The sequence below is a fragment of the Gymnoscopelus braueri genome (genome assembly GCF_963280865.1).
Source record: "Gymnoscopelus braueri genome assembly, chromosome: 12".
In the NCBI taxonomy this organism is placed as follows: domain Eukaryota; kingdom Metazoa; phylum Chordata; class Actinopteri; order Myctophiformes; family Myctophidae; genus Gymnoscopelus; species Gymnoscopelus braueri.
Window position 1 is genome coordinate 17,508,316 of NC_137614.1, and position 21,336 is coordinate 17,529,651.

At 40.8% G+C, this 21,336-nt stretch overlaps 1 protein-coding gene across 4 annotated transcripts in view; it reads left to right on the top strand.

Moving 5' to 3' along the window:
• cntn3a.1 (contactin 3a, tandem duplicate 1) overlaps positions 1–21,336 on the top strand; it is a 116,015-nt gene that overhangs the window by 90,091 nt on the left and 4,588 nt on the right. For all 4 annotated transcript variants that reach the window (XM_080444649.1, XM_080444651.1, XM_080444650.1 and 1 more), the window contains 10 exons: positions 4,288–4,415; positions 6,307–6,482; positions 11,669–11,786; positions 12,309–12,467; positions 12,997–13,146; positions 13,510–13,580; positions 15,054–15,288; positions 17,729–17,844; positions 19,102–19,288; positions 20,468–20,580. In XM_080444649.1, the coding sequence (XP_080300775.1) occupies positions 4,288–4,415; positions 6,307–6,482; positions 11,669–11,786; positions 12,309–12,467; positions 12,997–13,146; positions 13,510–13,580; positions 15,054–15,288; positions 17,729–17,844; positions 19,102–19,288; positions 20,468–20,580 (1,453 nt within the window). The remainder of the gene's footprint in view (positions 1–4,287; positions 4,416–6,306; positions 6,483–11,668; positions 11,787–12,308; positions 12,468–12,996; positions 13,147–13,509; positions 13,581–15,053; positions 15,289–17,728; positions 17,845–19,101; positions 19,289–20,467; positions 20,581–21,336) is intronic.

The following is a 21,336-nucleotide window of genomic DNA, read 5'->3' on the forward strand; positions in this document are numbered from 1 at the left end:
AATTAAGTGTGCATTTTGTAGTGAGCATAGACTTTACATATTTCAATGTAAATACCACGCACAGTAAATCAATCAGGTTTGGTGGCAATGCAAGAAATTTGCATCTTGGCAATGTTGACATTATGGTATACTGCCACACAGCCAGGCTGGTGGAATTGATTTCAGTACAGAATTACTCCATTTAAAATAATGCATTGTAATAATTGTAACCACTTAGTGCACATCACATATTTGAGCTAATTTGCATATTTGTCCTGGGTTCAAATATACTGAAGACCCATGTCACACATCATCCCTGCTCTCTGCCCTCTGTTTCCTGTCATTTGACACTTTGCTTTAAAAACAGAAATGCTTTAAAAAAAATAATAATAATGCTACTATTATAGTCAGCTCTATGCAGGGACTCTAATCAAAATGTATTGCCAAAGCCTGCTGTGGTCTCCCTATACAGTACTTAAGCAATAATGGCACTGTTAAGTCACAATGCGTGAACATAATGCACCATAAATACAACAGTTTCAATATTGCCACATATTTATGAGTTATTTCATTATGGTAAAGTAGCTTAGTCATACTTGTTAAATTTCTACAGTTCTCAACAGCAGCATTATATAGAGATCTCATTCAAGGAATGAGATGTCTAAAACAACATGCATCACTGCTTGCACTGAAATTATCATATTAAAATGATTATTATCTGTAGTCCATGCAGCCTAGCTTAGGAGACAGTCAATTCATAAGGCTAAATAATAACTTTTCCATTTTATCTTTCAATAGTTTCTATTCATTTGTATTTTAGGGCGGTGAAACCGCCCCTATATGTGAGGTTTGGATATTTGCACACCAAATCCTGCGCTGTGATTGGCCACCAGTGTACCCCCCTAACCCTGCACTGTGATTGGCCAATCACAGTCTATTCAGGACTGTGATTGGCTAGGGAAACATGACACATGTGCATAGCCCTATAAATAGGACTATGCACTTAAAAAAAACACATTTATGTTTTTTTTGAGAACCACTGTTCTAAACCACTGTTCTAAATTCTAAGAGTTATCACATTTATGTTTTTTTTTTAAGTGAATCACACATTGTTGACTCCATTCAGTATTGTGATTAGCTAGCAAGACACCGCCCACTTCACACTGGGTGTGATTTTTACTTTAAAACAGACATTGCTTACTCCATAGCATGCTGAAGCCATATTTCAACTTTCAAATTGTGAACCCTATGACTATTAGGAAGGGAGAGAGAAGGAGGCGTGTCATTAACACTGGAAATCACAGTCATATTAATTGGCTTATAGTGAATTGGAATAGGGAGAATATCTTCCTACATCGATATTATAGTCCACATCTGGATCCTCAAAGTATGGATACAGTGTTTGGTCAGGACCCAAAACTAGGATGTGACATGGGTCTCCGACAAAGAATAATTTCAGTGGCAGGGCTCAAAGGACAGCTGTCAGTCGGTCGGTCAGTCCATTCGCTATTTTGGTCCCAAACAACATATTGATATCTACTGGCTGGATTGCCATGGCATTCTCTGTGCACCTTCGTGGACCCCAGGCGATGGCCTCTTCTGATCTAGTGCCACCATTATGCCATATTTTCAACTTGCTCGTGCTTTTTGCATAGAAAAAAAACATTTTGGAGCTACAAGCTGTTGTGCATACCTTTTTCTGCACCAGCGACAAACTTTTTCTTTGACATTTTCAACTTGCACACTAGTTATCTCAAAATCTAATGGGCAGATTGCCATGAAGCTCACTGAATGCATTTGCATTCATGCTAAATAGAGGATGGCCCCTACTGATTTTGGTGACCCAATGGCCTTTTTTCTAGTGCCACCCATAAAGCCAACATTTCCAATTGCGTACATACATGATATCTCGAAATCTAAGCAGCAGTTTACCATGACTTAATGTGGTCAGCAAGGATGCACCCTGCTGATTTTATGAACCTAAGTAGGGCCTTTCCTCTAGCTAGCACCACCATTCGGACAAACTTTCCACCTGCACACGTTATCTCAAAATCTAAGGGTCAATTTGCCTTTTATTTTTGAGTGGTGCCAGCCACTCCTACACCGTGTGTGTGGGTCCGTCCGTCCGTCCGTCCGTTTGAGCACGGCCTCAACAGCTGCAGCTGATTGCAACACAAGGATGCAACCAGTTACACTAATTCAAAGGCACCACTCTCTTCACACTGGGTGTGATTTTTTAGCACATTCTTGCTCCCTGAGAGATGAACCCTAAATATTTGAATGACACCATGGCCTATCCTCTAGTGTTAGGCAGATTAGCTAATAGGCAGATTCTATGATAAACTCTACACATTTTGGTGAAGTCTATGGCTTTCCCTCTAGCACCAAACTTAAGCCAATTTCCATTCGGATGTGAGGAGCAGCACAGATTCTAGGGCCTAGGCTGCTTGCAGGCTTTAGACTCATTGTATCGTTTAATTTATTGGGCCCTTGGCTAATGGTCAGGGTGAAACCATTTAGGACGCACCGGTGGTGAATGGGCTATGGTACAGTTTCTTGTGTCAGTGTGCTTTTATTAATGTAATCCAAACTCTGTGTGTGTGTGTGTGTGTGTGTGTGTGTGTGTGTGTGTGTGTGTGTGTGTGTGTGTGTGTGTGTGTGTGTGTGTGTGTGTGTGTGTGTGTGTGTGTGTGTGTGTGTGTGCGTTCATTCCTATTGCATATGCATCATTTAAACATGAGGTGCCCAAAAAAGTGCTGAAGAAAGGGATCGGGAGAAGACTCTCCCCCTCTGTAGCGTGATCTTGCAGTATAGCGCTATCGAGTGAAGTGCTGAGAAATCAAAATGCAACTCTTCACACTAACACTCAACTCATGTCTCACTGAAGCACAAGGAGCCAATTCACTGAGATAAACTTTGCACTAAACTTTTTAATACTTTAGCACAGGGGTGGGCAACTTTGATGATGGAGAGGGCCACTATATTTCCACACTCACTCCAGAGGGCCACATTGCATAGGCTACTCTTGGGCAGACACTGAATTGTAACTTTTTCGATAAATGAATGAAAAAACACGTCGCAGAGTTTTGAGCTTGTAGATCTGCTATTTTTGCTATTTTTGAATTGGAATCCTGTTTTTTTTTCCTGTTTTTTTTTTATTGGAATCCTGAAGTATTATTTGTATCATTTGTATTTAATTTCAAATGCATTTAGTTATACCTATTCTCATTCTCTCACTGGTTTATGGGTGTAGATGCATTGGTAGCTGGCCTTTATTGGGTGACTGCCCTATATTGTGTTGTATTTTCCTTTAATTGTTATTCTGATGTTAATTGTTATTCTGATGTTATGTGTCAACTATACTGTCAACTAACTTAACTCATTCACTGCCAGGCTTATTTCAAGCTTGTTGATCCATGTGCCACAGGCAGGAAAAATGGAAAAATGTGATTTTTTTTCTCCGTTTACATTTTAACATTGAAGTGGATGGAGCATTAACTTTTTGAAAATCGTTTTCTCCTAGTTCCTTTGAGATAAAAAAATAATAAAAATACCAAAAAAAAATTAGGTGACGTCAAAAGACGTCATTGGCACTAATGGCACACTGAAAACGGCCGTCAAAAGACGTCATTGGCACTCAATGAGTTAATCCATTAAGACCGGGAACGCATCTGTGTAATTTTATAGATTTCTTTGGCTATTCAAAAAATAGCAGATACACTGTGAGCTTGTAGATCTGCTATTTTTGAAACATCTTGAACATTTGTGCAAATATTTGAATATATATATAAATATATATGTTTTAAAGCAAAACATTTTAACTTCGATCTGTGCTTCTGAGGGTCCCTGGAACAACATATTTTGAGATGAGGGTCCGTGGCCAAATACACAAAATCATCATTTTGGAGGTCCTTGACACGGAAAAGTTGGAGCACCACTGATATAGCAACATACTGTTAGGATTTTGAAAACATTTTTAGATATGGGCCGCGGACGGTCCCCCATCTAAAAATGTTTTGTTCCAGGGAACCCCCCCCCCCCCCCCCTCAGAAGCAAAGATTTGCGTTACAAATGCTGGCTTTAAAAAATATAAAAAGATTTGCACACATCTTCCACGTTTTTTAAACAAAGCGGCAGATCTACAAGCTCATGCGCTTGTAGATCTGCTATTTTTGAATACCCAAAGAAATCTTAAAATGACACAGACACACGTTCCCGGTCTTAATGGATTAATTATTATTCTGATGTCATGCACTGTCAACTAACTTAATATGGTGATAAATTCCCAGTCTCTTTTTTTAACTCTAGAGTTTCGGTCTTGGATAATGGAAGTCTACGGATTTCCAATGTTAGTAAAACGGACGCAGGCCTCTACACATGCGTGGCCAGAAACCAGTTTGGAGTGGCGAGCAGTGCCGGCAGCCTGTTGGTTAAAGGTGAGCAGTTCTTCTGTTGGTTTATCTTCCAACTTTGGCACTGGTTGATTTCCACAGTGAGTGGAAACTGCTTTTGATTCTGTATTGTGGTTTGTAAGAGGGGATTGGTTATTTCCTAAGGCTTTTCGTGTTAATCTGATGGATTAGTGATACCAGTGTAGGCTTAGCTATTCATTCTGCCCTTTTTATAAACACAGAAATAACTGCTGCATTATAAGTCAGACATAGAGCAGTGTATGTTCTGCTACTAAGGCTACTCTTCATTTACATGACAGAGATACGAGACAATTAGTTGGTTAAGAGTAAGTACTATATGCAAATTTCTATGCGTTAATGTTTAATTCATACTTTTTGCCCATGTGGCTAAAAGTCATCCTCAGTTTGTTTAAGATTTGAGTCCATTTAAATGACATGCGATCTGCAAGGCAATGAATTTTCAAGACCTTTCTAAAGAGCAGAGTCAACAACAGTGCTCTATTAGAATGCCTTTCGCTAATTCCCTCTCACAAATTTTGAATTGCAAATTGGTTCGTATACTGTAGAAACCCATCTCCACTTTTTTCCCCCCAAAGCCCTTTTTCCTTGGGGAAACAAGAGCCTTATCTATACATATGTGTACATTTATAGCTAGAATTGTATATTCATGAAATTTCTCCAGTACCAAATCAAAGGTTGAAATATTGTATTAGCAGTCTCCAGTTCATCCCAGGGATGAAATACCAAGCAGAACAGAAATTCAAATGTAATCAATTTAGTAGAAACCCAGAATTCTCACACACCAACATTGTCAACAATTCTTATTCTTAATCAAGTCAAAACAGCAACACAATCTGACCTTAAAAAAAAGAAGAAAGTGATTAACCCGTATCATCATCAATGATGGAAGGAAAATAAAGGAATATAAAGATGAAACATTTGACACAATGCCAAGACGTGAATACCAATATTTACTCCCAATATTTACACATAGGCTACTGTATGTTATCACGCCTAGAAAGAAAACACCATACGGAGCAAATTTGCTGTCATTCTTAACAGGACTGTGGGATGAGATGGGCAAAGCTTTAGCAAAAGCCCATCTCTTGTTTCGCAGCCTTGTGCCAAACTTTCCTGTGGCTCACCTGAAATGTACCACTTCAACCACGTCAGTCCCCCTCAAAGGGGAAGAAGATAAACAAGCCAGCTTGTTTTGACGGAGCCGAATATAGACCTTTACTCCCCCTGACATGCTGTGTCGGCTTGCCTGTCCATTAGATGCTTATGACATGCATGCATAATTCACAATGGGCCTGCTGTATGGGCCTCTCAGCCCCATTCTATACTCTCTGCACTGTGCTGCTGTTAAATGAGACACCCAGTGGAGACAGACCAAAGATTATGTTGATGTGCAACACGCTGAGGTTGAAATAGGATTGGCTCTTTGTCTGGCCACACACACACAGAAGCAAATTATAGACTCTCTGACCTGTGGAAATGGTAGATCTCTCTCTCTCCCCCTCTCCCCCCCCCCATCTCTCTCTCTCTCTCTCTCTCTCTCTCTCTCTCTCTCTCACCCCCATGGGTCTTTAGTGACGCATCCAACCATGCTTCAATTTATGAAAATTGCCAAGAGAGATGCAATTTAAATAACTGGCGGAAATGAAATTAATATGTCCTGAGATCTGTCATTATGTTGTGCTTAACATCCAGCGCCAGACACTTTTACAAAGCATGTTCATGACACTGGCTTTTTTTTGTTGTTGAAAGTTGAAATAACAAGGAAACTATGAGTGGAACCATGGCCAGCCTGTGGAGAAACCTGTACATTATATACTGTATGCCTTCCTCCTGCTCTGTGCATCATGGCTGCCCTCATAACCCTGTCCTGTTTACGACCATGTGTTGTCCCCAGAGCCGACGGTGATCACCAGTCCAGCGGGGCACCTAGATGTCACAGTGGGCGAGAGCATTGTCCTGCCCTGCCAGGTGTCTCATGACCCCACGCTGGAGCTCAAGTTCACCTGGTTCTTCAATGAGCAGCTCATCCACTTCGGAGCTCACGGAGGCTATTTTGAGAAAGTCGGCAGTGTAGGTGCTTTCATACAATTTCGTAGTCTTTTTCTAAGGTTATTTTTCAAAGCCCCTCTCAGAGGGAATGAGAGGGGGGGATATGTAACACAGCTCATGTATCATGATGACATGGTCTGCGTCTACAGTTGCATGTGCATTGATGCTTTAACCCATTAAGACCTGAGGTTCCGTTTCTACAAAATATGTTGTTTTTTTAATTAAAAATATATATATTCAAAGAACTGCACACATTTTCCCAAAATAGCAGATCTACAAGCTCATAGCGCGGCACTCGGCGCGCTATGAGCTTGTGTATCTGCTATTTTTGACACAATGACACAGATGCATTCCCGGTCTTAATGGGTTCATATAATTTAAACATCTCATCCAGTGCTTTCCTGTCCTGAACTATAGTTAGTTGACCATTTCTTTTGTCTAAAGTGTTGGCTGTTTAGGGCTTTAGGCTATAGTAGAGCACTTAAGCCTTATAAATGTTTGGCTCTACCTGACCAAGTCTCTTTTAAAGTGCTCCAGGTGAGAGCTATTAAAATGATGATTAACACATTTGGCTTTCATTTCACCTGTCTTTCAATCTCGCTTTCTATCAACCGTATCTTCCAGGAAGTACAGTACTGAATTGTTGTTCATTATGAATAATATCAAATTAGTTTCATTTTTTTCTCTTTTAGAATCAACAAGAGGGTTGTTACGCTTGATAATACCTCCTCTGTTGACAAAAGCACCAGCCAAGGAATACAGTACATGATTCAATGCTCAGTCATGCGCTAGATTTGATCATCTAGCAGCAAATATATTTCTCTTTTAATTAGGAAAAGCAATTATAAGGTCCTGGCTTCTCATCACCTCAGCTTGATTCTGCTTTCACTCTGATCACGAGCAGCAGCAAGTGCTTCATAATTAGGTTTACCTCCACAGTTCAGTTGAGCACTTGACTGTGCACCATACACTTGACATGATGTTGACATGTTGTGGTTGGGAAGCCAGTTACTCATGAATTGTGTTCAATCGTCAAAACAGTTTAAATTGACTTTCATTATCTGTTTGGCAGAGGCTAAAACAGAGATAAGAGTAATTAATGTGTTTGTGAGCAGCATTTTTTTTTTTTTTTTTTTCCTCTCCTAGAGCAAATTTAGAGGAAGCTTTTCAGTGTATATTAATGAGCAGATGAATGCAGGGAACTCAGTTTCTAAGATATTGTAGGCCTTAATTGTTTAATGTCATTGCAAAGTCAACCCCCCCCCCATTCATATCAATTCTATACTTGGGACATTTGTTATTTTTATAACAAGTAACATACTGTATATGCTTGCAATATTGCTAGCCTTTAATCTACATGGGGAGCGGGTGGGCTTCACTAAGTCGCACATTTCTTATGTATCAAAACAGCACCTGGAGAAGATGAAAAGTGACTATATGATACCGTCTGGCCATGGTGCTTATAGACTGTGTGTTGCTCGGGAGTAGAACAAACAAGCATTACACATGCAATATAGGAAAAACTGAAACAGCGCTTTCAATGTAAAGCTGCTGCGAATTACAGTAAGTCCCAGTTTGCTGGGGCAGAGGGCAGAGTCTTTCAGCTCTGTCTTACTAAATGAATCACTCCCACTCTTACTTCCCACTTTATTACAGCAAAATGAAAATCTCTGTGTTGCAGACACAGCCCCTTTATGAGAGTCACACAGGTTTACATCTGGCTTCCTGAAGGACACGATAACAAAATAAAGCTGGAGAAGACCACTCTACCTGTTCAGTCCATAGAACTATAGAAGTCCTTCACCCCACTATGGATTAACTGTGTCACATACAGTTGTAAAATGTGTCATTACTTTCCCATTTGTTGCCATTATGTTGAGGTGCTCATAAATGGAATCATAGTTTTGTGTAGCTGTCAAATACAATCTGATGGGGCCAAACCTTATGTAGCATTTAAACATTTATTTGGGCCAAACATGAACATGAACAGCCCCTGCCCACTGGAACTCTCTCCCCATGGAGATTCACCAGACGCCAAGGTTGGACTCTTTCAAGTCCGCACTGAAGAGACACTTGTTTACTCAGGCTTTCGGCAAATAGTTTTTATTAATATTTAAAAATAGCAAGCAAAAATCACAGATCTCCAAATAATGTGTCACATCGCGACGCATTGTGAGCTTATAGATCAGCTATTTTTGCAACTTTTGAGTGACACTACAGTATGACAAAGTAGGGAATGAATGTACTTGGGGGGGGGGGGGTGGGACTGAGATACAGTACAAGGTTTCTGCCTGACAGTAACGATATGCAGATGTACTGTACTTGAAGTGTTTTAGCCATCCACCCACCCACCCTTTCGTCCTATCACTTATCCACCTAAAGTTCCTTATTGATAAGACACCATCATACTCCTTTGAGGGTCGACCCAGCCGCCCTCTGGTTCCCAGGGGTGGGTGGGTGGAGAGTAAAAACAGCTAGGTGTGCTGAGGTGACCACCTCACCACTTATCACCGCTGCCCCGTGACGTCATTTTGTAGTAATCCACCGGGTGGGTACTGCAGTGATGGATGGCTAAAATTGGAACATGTATAGGTGCCTTTAGTGTTGAAAGGAAGTGCTTTACCGATTCATGGCGCTCGTCTGCTTCAGCCTCATCAGATAGTACAGTATTTGATAGATGCATGAAGCCTTGATTCCAGTATGTGAAACTTAACATTAAATGAGCCGACTGCCTGAGTTCAGTGATGGAACTACAGCATTGCCTGAAAGAACCTGAACCCACTTTAACCACATTTGTCTCTGGTATTGGGAAAGATGTATCCCAAATAACTCCCAACAATAAGAAGTCTACATTGATCAAACGCCTAAAATAAATGACAGTTACTGTAGTTCTGTTTCTAGTTTACCTTTTGGGGATTTTGCCTCTGTGGCTCATGTTAACACTAGAAGAAGTTGTGTGGAAATAGACGTGAAACGCCCCTCAATCATTTCTGAGGAGTAATATGTTTATCCTGTGTGGATTGTGCGGTGAAATCACTAATGTCAAATCATTACAGTATTCTGGATGTTATCCTGTATGTCCGTCCACGGCTGGTTTTGCACTCACAATCACAACCATGGGTGTATTAAGTTGCTGCTGGTTCTTTGTGAGGTTTTGATATTTGATATTTTCTTAGTCCATATGGTATCGTTGCTTGTGCTATTTAAAGTTTTCAAAACGTATTGTATGCACATTTCATTCATACAACTGTATCTACCAGGTGCTTGGTGCAATGCAGACAATATTATAGGCAAAGAAAAACACCTGCATCATATGCCTGATGAAAACATGGCAAGTTAGTGCTGAAACATTGTTCAATGCATTGTTAAATACAAGTGAAAATACATCTATTGTGCAGGTATTTGGTAAATATGTAATGTTTATCACTCCCTGATGTCTAGCATGTCAATGTTTGGGAGCATTCGAGTGGTCCATTTCTTTAAAAATTCAAGTGGTCCAGATAACTTGATGAATTCCTCGTACAAACCCCCCAGCGTTTCATACAGTCTTTTGATTTAGAATTGAACACACACACACACACACACACACACACACACACACACACACACACACACACACACACACACACACACACACACACACACACACACACACACACACACACACACACACACACACACACACACACACACACACACACACACACACACACACACACACACACACACACACACCCTTTAGACCAACTATGGAAAAAAGTTGTTAAAAAAAAGCTGACATGATGGAAACAATTAGGAAAATGGGTCCCACGTTGAAAATAAATCCTTTAATGGTCCATTGTTTTTAAATCATACAATGCTCTAGTGAATATTTCCTACAATATTTTGTTAATGTAGCCCATTCCTGTCAATCAGTCAAGTCAAAAAGTCAGCCAGTCAGTCCTGTCAAGCATTCCTTGCATTTTATCGCATGGATGCACTGCTGCACAGACTTCCACAGTATACTACAGTATGCACAAACCTACTCTGTGTCTGTGCTGTACAGATAATGAAAACAGTACGTGCACTTGTAATGGAAAGGAAATGTTATTCTATGTATCTAAGTACCACACTACTTATACTGCAAGTATGAGGTTTTGTAAAAGTTTTTCAGGTCTTAGTTGGTTTAAGAAACCATCCAATAAATCTTTATGCCAGGAAAATGAATCAAACAGAGTTTTGAAAATCATTCCATCCACCATTAAGACATTTTAGGGATGTCATACGATTCTGAAGATAATTTGTATCTCTCAAAAATGTCCCTGGCTTTACATCAAAGTAATTATTGAATCTTACAGCCTGTTTCACGGTAGCCAACTCTCCTAGATGAGACATAAAACTTAACACTAGCTGTAGTCCAAAGCTAATGGGATGAGATGGAATAAAAGGATCTGGCTGAAAGGAGCCTTTTCATTCTACACAAAAGAGAGTCCTCATGATTCACCGGGAACACCTGCAAGTCATTTGTCGAGTCCTTGGGTCCTCGCCATAACCTTTTCTTCTATTATTTAATCAAACAAATGCCCAAAGAAATCACGGCATGGCATTGTGCTCATACTTGCTGTGCTTTCATTTCATTTTTGCAATTATTGAATAGTGAGGTTGTGACAGGTTGTATATTTGGCCCACACTATCTACCTTTATGTGGACAAATTTTCCTTTGTGGATCTACCATGTGGATTGCGTTGCGTTGCCACTCTTTTGCACCTTAATATGTCTAACCTAATGTATATGAAGTGAAGAAAAAAGGATTGTCCGCACACGATAAACTGCTCTCCCGTCTCTGAACTTGATGAAGCCCTGTATGGGCGAAACGTTGTTCACTGCTCTCCCGTCTCTGAACTTGATGAAGCCCTGTATGGGCGAAACGTTGTTCACTTGTGGTTAAAATAAAAAAGACGGGGGAGCAGCTGTTTATCGTGTACGGACATCCCTTTTTTCTTCACTTGATTATTTTTGGGTCCAGCACTGTATTTAAAGAACTGTGGAGGTGTGCATATCCAACCATTTTTCATATAGCCTAATGTACTGTATATACCTGCTGCTTATTTATGCTACGTGTATACAGTATACTGTAGTACGTAGATATCGTAGATTTTCCTTTCCACATGTAAACCTGTGATGTGACAATAAAACCGATTCTGATTCTTCTGATTCTATGTTGACAGCGCTCAGCGGGTGACATCATGATCCGCAACATTCAGCTGAGGCATGCTGGGAAGTATACATGCGCCGTTCAGACCAAGGTGGACAGTGTCTCCATTGCCACTGATGTGGTAGTCAGAGGTATGTCCACTCAGCCCTAAGTAAACACCTTTACAGATCTAGTGTGTACATTAAGAAATGAAAATGTTAAGACTACATCTAAAATCATAAAAGTTAATCAAATGAATCTGCACCGACTTTGATCCGGTGTGTTTTCGTGGATGTGGAAAAGTTATCCGCCCCCCCCCCCCCCCCCCCAACACACACACTTCTACCACCAGCGTAGCAAACAGGTGGTGGTATTGTTTTTAGTTCAATACAACAAAGTACCTTAAGAAATTGTAAGCAGCTGTTACATCCCTGAGATATTGCCTGCCTAATCATTCTATTACAGCAGCTGTAAGCATGAGTAATTATACTCCCATTATGCGTCTCTTGTATTGCTCATCCGCGCATTTATATTTTGGGCATGTACTGTAGCTGACACTTTTATCCAGAAACAATTAGAATGAGGGCAAGAGTAGTCACAGCAATATCCGTAATGTCAATTTAATTCTGAAATGAAAGAAAAAGTTTTAAAAAATGTTAATTATGGCCATCTAGGACCCCCGGGCCCCCCTGTGGAGTTTCAGGTGACGGAGATGACAGAGTCCACTGCCTCTCTGTCCTGGGGACCTGGTCTGGACAACCACAGCCCCATCCTCAGTCACACTATCCAGGCCAGAACGCCGTTCTCCCTGGGCTGGCAAGCTGTCACTACAGGTAGGAACAGCCTTGAATTGTGTTTAGCTTCTACATGTATCTTGCAATACAACAGTAGAAAAATATTTTTTTTTAAATGCATAGCTGCATCATATTAGTGTATTGCAATTGTCTTCTAAATTATTTTTGCAACCTTCCGCGTCTGAATAGTGAGAAAAAGTTAATCCTGGGTATACAGCAAAAACACATTAGCTCTTGAGGCGTGTAGTGAAAAATGGGACTTCTTCTGTTGTTACAGGGGATGCCTGGGTGAGATGCCGCCAATGAAATAATATCCTAGCATATTTTTCATAACATAACATAAAATTAGGTGAATCGCATTGCCTACTTTCTTGGGTGAATTACAGTGGCAGAGCATGCACACAGTAAAATCCTCAGTGTTCATTTATCCAGATGCAACACTTGAGATTGTACAAATGTAACCAAATGGATCAATTTGGTTCAATTTGTACACTCTTGAGTTAAATGAATGTAGAGGATTTCACTGTGCAATCTTTTGACGAGAGTTTATTTGTGTGGTGTGTCTCAGTGCCAGAGATGCTGGGGGGGAAGCAGCTGTCAGCCACCGTCATTGACCTGAGTCCCTGGGTGGAGTACGAGTTCAGAGTCCTGGCTACCAACGCCATAGGGACAGGAGAGCCCAGCAAACCGTCCAAGAAAGCCAGAACCAAAGAAATGCGTACGTGTACAATTCTGCTTACATTTCTTTAAACCGATATACAGTCTCACAACACTTTGAAAGTGGTTAACCCCAATACTAATACAAAATGCACATACTGGTAAAATTTTACTTTTTATAATCTTTTGGTTTGAGTATGATGATAGTGAGGATATTAAGGCAGATTCTGATGATTTTGGTGGAGATGATATTGTGAATTGACAACAACTAATGATAAATTATCATTACTATCATCATCGTGATCAATATCTAAATCTTCATCAGAATCATACGTATAATCAAAATTACGATGATTTTGGTGATTGTGATATTGATGACGTGGAATAAAAACCATACCTCCCAAAATGATGCTTGATCCCTCAGCTCCAAGGGTGACTCCTGCCAGAGTGAATGGAGGTGGTGGAGGTCGATCAGAACTGGTCATCACTTGGGAGGTAAACTTGTCTTTCTGTGGAATAATAATAATAATACTTTTATTTATAATATATTATTTATAATATATTATTTTATTTATACATTTGCATAAAAACGAGCTCTGGTCCATAGCGATAGGAGTTCTCCTTAACGCTATGCAACGCTTTCTGCATTTTTTCTATAGAGTAGGCTTTCCAACACCTATTTCTACAAATATACAACCTGTCACAACCTCACTATTCAATAATTGCAAAAATGAAATGAAAGCACAGCAAGTATGAATTGGAATGGAACTGGAATGACATTTTTCTATTGACAAGATCTGGCGCACAGGAGTAACAAAAAAAATATCTTTCTTTTCTGGCCAAAAAGTGTATTTTAGTTCCACCGAGAATAGTAGGCTTTCCAACACCTTAAACCCGTCTTTGTTTTGGTGAGTAGCTGAAGTGTATTCTTTATTTTCACTAAAGTCGAGAGACTGCACTATGGAGAACTCCTAACGCTATGGACCAGCACTACATAAAAACCATCACACCACTGTAAAATGGAATATACAGTGTGCCATTTGCAATTTTCAATTAAGCTAATTTCACTGTCTTTGACTTTTGGTGCCTCTTTCTAGTGCAGGAATATGTATTCTGGATGCAATACAATTAGTGACTATAATGCTACTGTAATTAAATAGCTCCATTGTGAATAGTCATTTTAACCTCAATATGAATACACTTGATCGGGCACAATGCTTAATTTGTGATGTAGGTACATTTTCATCAATGACAATTCAGCCATTGACAAATATCCCCACACACAGCGGGAACTGAGAAGAATAGTGTGTTCCTCTGCATGCGTTATGTCCTCCCGGTAAGGCTCTCAGTCCTCACTGTCAGGTGAAGCGAACTGTTGGCGGCACGTGAATCGGAGGAGACACATGCTTGCCTACACCCTCCCTAACGAACCAACCAGTAGGGGTCAGCAGCTACAAGGGACTACAGTACACTGCAAGGGGAATAGGCTCTATGTACAGCAGCCATGTTGGAAATAAACTGGGCCTCTTCTTACTTCCTTCACAGGTGTTACCAACGTTACTAATGAAGGCTGCATTCCATTCTGGTCAAACAGAGTCAGGGTGCTGATATTGTCCATTTTGGCTCACTGGAAACACTCTGCTACACCAGTGGGTCTCAAAGTGGAGTCCAGGGACCCTAGTGGTTCCGTGAGGGGGTTCCAAATGGCCCCTTACGGATGTGTAACTCTGAGAGTGTCCATTTGTACACTCTCAGAGTTATGGGGATCCTTGAAATTAAAAAGTTAGTATCATTAGTAACACCAATGATACTAAGGAAGGAAGTAAGGAAGAGGCCCAATTTCCTTCCAATATGGCTGCTGTGCATAGAGCCTATTGACATAATGATTACATTTAGATAGGGGAAAAAAAACTATTTACATTAGACGTCCTGAATCATTGCTCTGAGTCATTTCACACCTTCCTATAGCCTGTTCCTGAGGAACAACAGAGTGGCCCTGGCTTCGGCTATGTGGTGGCCTTCCGCCCGCATGGAGCCCAGGGCTGGATGCAGGCAGCCGTCACATCCCCCGATGCATCCAGATACGTCTTCAAGAACGAGAGCATTCCTCCCTTCTCTCCGTACCAGGTCAAAGTAGGGGTGTACAACAACAAGGGAGAAGGTCCTTTTGGGCCGGTGACAACCATCTACTCAGCTGAGGAAGGTACGTGCTTCATTCATTTGTGAATGAGGCATTATAAGGCATCAGGATTGTATAAGCACATACTGTAAGCATATCATAGGCTGCACAGTTGCATCACAAACATAATGCCTAATGCATTATGAAACATTACGAGTCCAGGATGACCATGAAGGCCGCTCTTCTACAGCACGCAGAGGGTTGGACGTTCCACTAGTTAAACAAGTCTGTGTGATGTAGAAGACCATCAGAAATATTCCAACAGGTGCAGGATAAAAACATTTAACAGTACAACATTTGACCTCAAAGTGAGGTTGAAATGTTGTACAGTACTATTAAATCACTTTGGGAGAAGAGAAAACTGTGAGCGGATACAATCTCTGATCTTCTACTATAGCTCTATATTCTAATATGTGAAACATTATAGCAATTCTTCTAAACACATTTGCAGTGCAGTAAAATATCAAACACATTTTAAATTAGCAATCGCCTATTAGAGTTTGCCACTAGCTAAAACAATTTTAATATTTTCAGTAAAGCTTTGTCTATTGTAATTGTCCTAACTTAGTCACACAAATATTAAACTATGAAAATTAAAAAGCCAGATACTTCGTAGCGGATGAGTTTAATAGCATTCAGGCGCAGGTTTTACTCAAGTCATGCAAGTTACATATGCCTTCAGCCGTTACAAAAAAAGAAAGAAAAAGTGTATATTCCCTGCTTGTCAAGTAATGTAACACTGTCATCTGTCACTTCACTTGTGATCAAAACATGGTAACTCAAACTCAAAGGTGTGCTTTTGGTTGGCATGCCAGCTTCAAGATATGATAAATTTATAATGTGCTTTTCTGGTGTTGATGGCTAGTTATCTCTTAAGAAAAGAAAAGAAACTTAAAAGTATAAAATGATGCAGTATGATGCAGTAATGAAGCTTGCACACTTACAATAGGCTTATAACACAACCATCTCTAGGTCGTCCTCAGACAGACGAGCCCAAACCATGAATCCGTGTAATCTTATGCACAGCTGTCGTTTTCAAGTGTTTAATTGTCTCCGCCAGGCCGAAAGGCATGTCGAGAGAGTATGTTTTCGCCCCTGTCCGTCCGTCCGTCCGTCCGTCCGTCCGTCCGTCCGTCCTGTCTGTGTGTTAGCAGCTAATCTCTGGCACCGTTGGCCCGGTCGCTCCGAAACTGTGCACACACACTCCCTGGATGCCAATTCAGAACCTCTGCCCCAATCTTTTCACATGGGCCTGTTATAGCGCCACCAGGAGGCCAATTTGTGCAAAACCCATTTTTTTTTACATTACTCCTACAGATTTTATCCAAACGTCATGCAAATCGGTACACAGTATCTCTATAGTCATGTGATCAACACAAATCGGTCCGATTTCCCATATTCCATCCTCATTGCCTATGGTTGGCTTCCAAAGTTTGCAGGATTGGTCCGTTTTGAACAAAAAGACTCAAACTATGCACGCAGCTTGCGATTTCCGTGAATTTTCACACGCACATTCCCACAAGGCCGAGGAAGAAATGCCACCCTTTTCACATTGGCCTGTTATAGCGCCACCAGCAGGCCTAATTTAGCAAAAAAAAAATTGGAACAAAATGCCTCAAATCATGAATGCAGTGTCTGATTGCCGTGAAAGACCTAAGAATAAATGGCACCCTTTTCACATTGGCCTATTATAGCGCCACCAGGAGGCCACAATAACGTACCTGACCTGGCGGAGACCTGTGCTCCGAGGAGCACTTTTTCTAGTTCCTTTTGTTTTTCATTCCTTGTATGTGCGAATGCACATGGGCCAAAAACAGATTCAGAGAGTGTGAAACAAACGCTCTACCAATACACATCCACACCTTCAGAATTAAGACCGGGAACGCATCTGTTGTCATTTTAAGATTTCTTTGGCTATTCAAAATAGCAGATATACAAGCTCATAGTGCGGCGCCGAGTGCCGCACTATGAGCTTGTAGGAAAAAAAACATGAAAATGTGTGCAAATCTTTGAATGTATATATTTTTTTTAAAGCGAACATTTGTAACTCAAATCTTTTTTTCTGGGGAGTCTACAAATGTCTTAAATCCTAACAGTTTTCTGAAAAAACATGTTGCTATATCAGAGGTTCTCCAACTTTTCCATGTTTTTTGTTTTTTTCCATCTCAAAATGTTTTGTTCCAGCGACCAAAACGTTCGCTTTAAAATATATATATATATTCAACGATTTTTCAAAAAATTGCAGATTTACAAGCTCATAGCTCGGCACTCTGTGCCACGCTATGGGCTTGTAGATCTGCTATTTTTGAATAGCCAAAGACATCTTAAAATGACACGGATGCGTTCCCGGTCTTAATGGGTTAACAACACTGAAACCATTAGGCCAACAAACTGTGAAAGCAACATAATTACACTGACTGTACTCATGCTTTCTACATCTCTCCTCCTCCTCCATGCATCTCAGAGCCCAGCAGAGCTCCAGGGCGGCTGAAGGCGAGGAGTGTGTCCGCGTCCGAGGTGGAGGTCACCTGGAAGCCCCTCACCTGGAGCAACAACCGCAGACGCATCCTGGGATATGAGGTCAGGCCAGCATATGGCCCACACATAGCAACAGTTGTACTAACGCTACATGCAGCCAGTGGTGGAAAAAGTACTCACATTTTGTAAAAGTAAAAGTATCAATACTGCAATGTAGAAATACTCCATTACAAGTAAAAGTCCGGAATTCAGAATTTACTTGAGTAACAGTACAAAAGTATTGGCATAAAAAAGTACCAAAAGTAAAAGTACTCATTATGCAGAATGTCCCATTTCAAGTTTTTAAATCTTTTGAAAATCTTTGAAAATAGCAGATCTACAAGCAGATCTACAAGCTCGCGACGCATTGTGAGCTTGTATATAGGCTATTTTCAAATGGCCTATATGTATATAGGGCTCAAGTGGTTAATGTATGTTTTGTAATAATAATCAAAATCTACAGAGTAACTAGTAACTAAAGTTTTGAAATAATTGCAGTGGAGTAAAAGTACAATATTTGCCTCTGAGATGTAGTGGAGTAGAAGTAAAAGTTTTGGAAATTGGAGATAGTACAAATACCTCAAAATTTGACTTAAGTAAATGTACTTAGTTACTTTCCACCACTGCATGCAGCTGATGAAGGTCTAACGGCCGAAACGTTGCCGCTCTAATAACGTGTATAATACGAGTTTGAGAACAGTGTGCGGGAGTTCTCTCTTTTCTGGCCTATGGATATTTCCTCCTACGCACCCGTCTGCAAGGAACTGAAGGTGTGCATGAGCCTTCACGGTCAAGAAATGCAACATAGAAATGGACACAGCCAACAACATTTGTGATATTTTGATTTTTTTTCTTCTTCCCGCAATAGCAATTGACCTTTTGAGACATTGTCTCGTATACGAGTATACATGGGAGCCAGTAATCAATGTGAGCACTTTCAAGCCCCCACAGGACGCCCAATGCACAAGTCTAGAGTTGGTGTGATATGCGATAACAGTATGCTTCCAGTAATATTATTTACGGACGCAGCCAACCAGCCATTTCAGAATTACCATTTTATACTTGCCTCTAGGAGGCAAGTATTTCTCTCTCTTTTTAACTGCCAAAAGTTACAAAATTGTCTGGTAACTATTTGGTTGTGACTCACTGGAGCTGCAATACACTAATGTAGCGCTGCTGTATTACATTCAAGAAAAAATAATTTGAAGTAGCGTGCAGGATAGAGGCAGCATAAATGTATAAAAGGGGAACATGTACAATGGCTGTCACTGTACGCGTGCCAAGGAAGGATAACCTGTATTTTTCTGTGCTGTGTTAAAGCTGCGGTACTCGAATGAAAGAGATAAGCAGGACACAGCCAGTGTGATCAGGACGGTGGGGAACAGGACGTCAGTGCTCATCAGGGACCTGGAGGGCAGCACTACCTACTATGTCTCTTTGCGAGCCTATAACAGTGCCGGGGTGGGCCCACAGAGTGCCGTCGTCAATGTCACAACCAAGAAACCACGTAAGGACCGGTGCTTAGACATTGTGATCACGAAGCAACGCACATTAGGCTGTCTCCCTTATATTGTACTTATTTAACCCATTAAGACCGGGAACGCATCTGTGTGAATATACATATTTAAACTTTATTTACTCAAATCTTTGCTTTTGGGGGGGCCCTGGAACAACGTATTTTGTGATGGGGTAGGCGGCCAAATACATATCATTTTGGGTGGTCCTTGACATGAAAAGGTTTGAGAACCACTGACATAAGTTTTTTCAAAAAAACTTAGAAGACAACATCCTATAGCTTTGTAGAATCCCCAGAAGCAAAGATTTGAGTTACAAATGTTCGCTTTAAAAAAAATATATATAAATTCAAAGATTTGTAAAAATGTACAAATCTACAAGCTCATAGTGTGCCGCACTAACATGTATGAGCTTGTATATCTGAATTATTAATAATATTTTTGAATAGCCAAAGCATGAAATAATGGCTAAAATCTAAAATGACAGATGCTTTCACGGTCTTAATGGGTTAATAATAGAATAGCTAGTCAGTCAGTCTTTGGATAGTGGTTGCTGATGTTTATGAGAGGTGTCACAGGAGAGACTGAAATGACACACGTCTCTTCCCGGTGAGCTATATGATTTTGCAGCACCACGGAAATGGTGGTGTGCATGTTTTCTCTGCTTTTATACCATTCCCCTTCCACTATGAAAAGAGAGACAAGAAAAGGGCCCTTTTTTCATGTTAGTTCACATGCAATTTGTTGCCACTTCTCACCACTCTCTAAGCATTCTGTGACATGAATATAATGGACTACAGTATATTGCCACTTTGCTGCCACTTTGCAACCAATTAATGATTTATATGTATTTAGGGCACTATTACTTTATTATGGAACCAAAGTAACTTTTGCTGTAAAGAAATATGGACTATCAACAGAAATTGTTCCACTATGTCTCGTCCTCTCCTGTACCCAGCACAAACAGAGACAGACGTGTAGGAACCCAGCTCTTACACCCACTCATACAGTAACTTCAGACTGTTGCTGCCAACTCCAACAGTGGGGATGATAAGCTGATAATGAGAAAGCTCCTTCACGCCGAGTCAGTTCTGGATGTTACTGTATATTGATCGTTTGTTGTTTTTCTGACTCGGCTCTATCCCCTCTGCCCCCTCCCTCCCTCCCTCCAGCTCCCAGCCAGGCCCCAGTCAAGATCATGTGGAACACATCCAATTCCAAGGTTATCCTGAAATGGGACCAGGTTCATGCCCTGGAGAATGAATCCGAGGTCACAGGATATAAGGTACAGTAAAGGAAGGGAGTTTTGCACGGCTTTAGAGGATTGCCTACTGTGTGTGCTTCATTGAAGATATGGCTGCAGCTCTGTGATGAGTGAATGGGACTATGGATTAGACTGTAATGGGGAATGACCCAGAGGAGCCTCGCAGCCGTGGCAGCCTGTAAAGCGATCCACTGCCTTGACCAGGTCAAAACCTAGTATATGGTTAGCCTGTATGAAATGCTGGAGGGTTTTAACATGAAATGACAGTGAACAAATGGTTGGCTAACTGGTAGCCCTCGCCAACTTACTAGTAGTTGCCGGTACGGTTAAGTGACTCGCAACAGGCTGTCTGGTCGGAGACAATGGAAGGCGACGTCCTCGTTTTGTAATTATCCAGTTCTTTTTGCCAATAGAGCCTCAAACACAAGTGTAGTATGATCTCTGCAAGCAAAGAAAACCACCAATGAAAATGTGCACAGCAGCAACCAAAAGGAAATATGCACAGCAACAGTCAATGACATCTAATTATCACATGGATTCAAAAAAATATAAAAACAAAGCTCCAGTTATCACACATCTTCAAGCCATTACAATACCCCCCAATGGGGCAATGTGCTTGTAGGAAATACTCACGGCAATGAAACAATCACCTTGTTCTCTGTACAGCTACGCACATTCCCAAATCAAATCAACCCATATTTACCACACAAACTGAAACTGTAGCACAGGTTACTCACATCGTTATTCACGCACAACTGAAATTGAAATTAAGCTGTT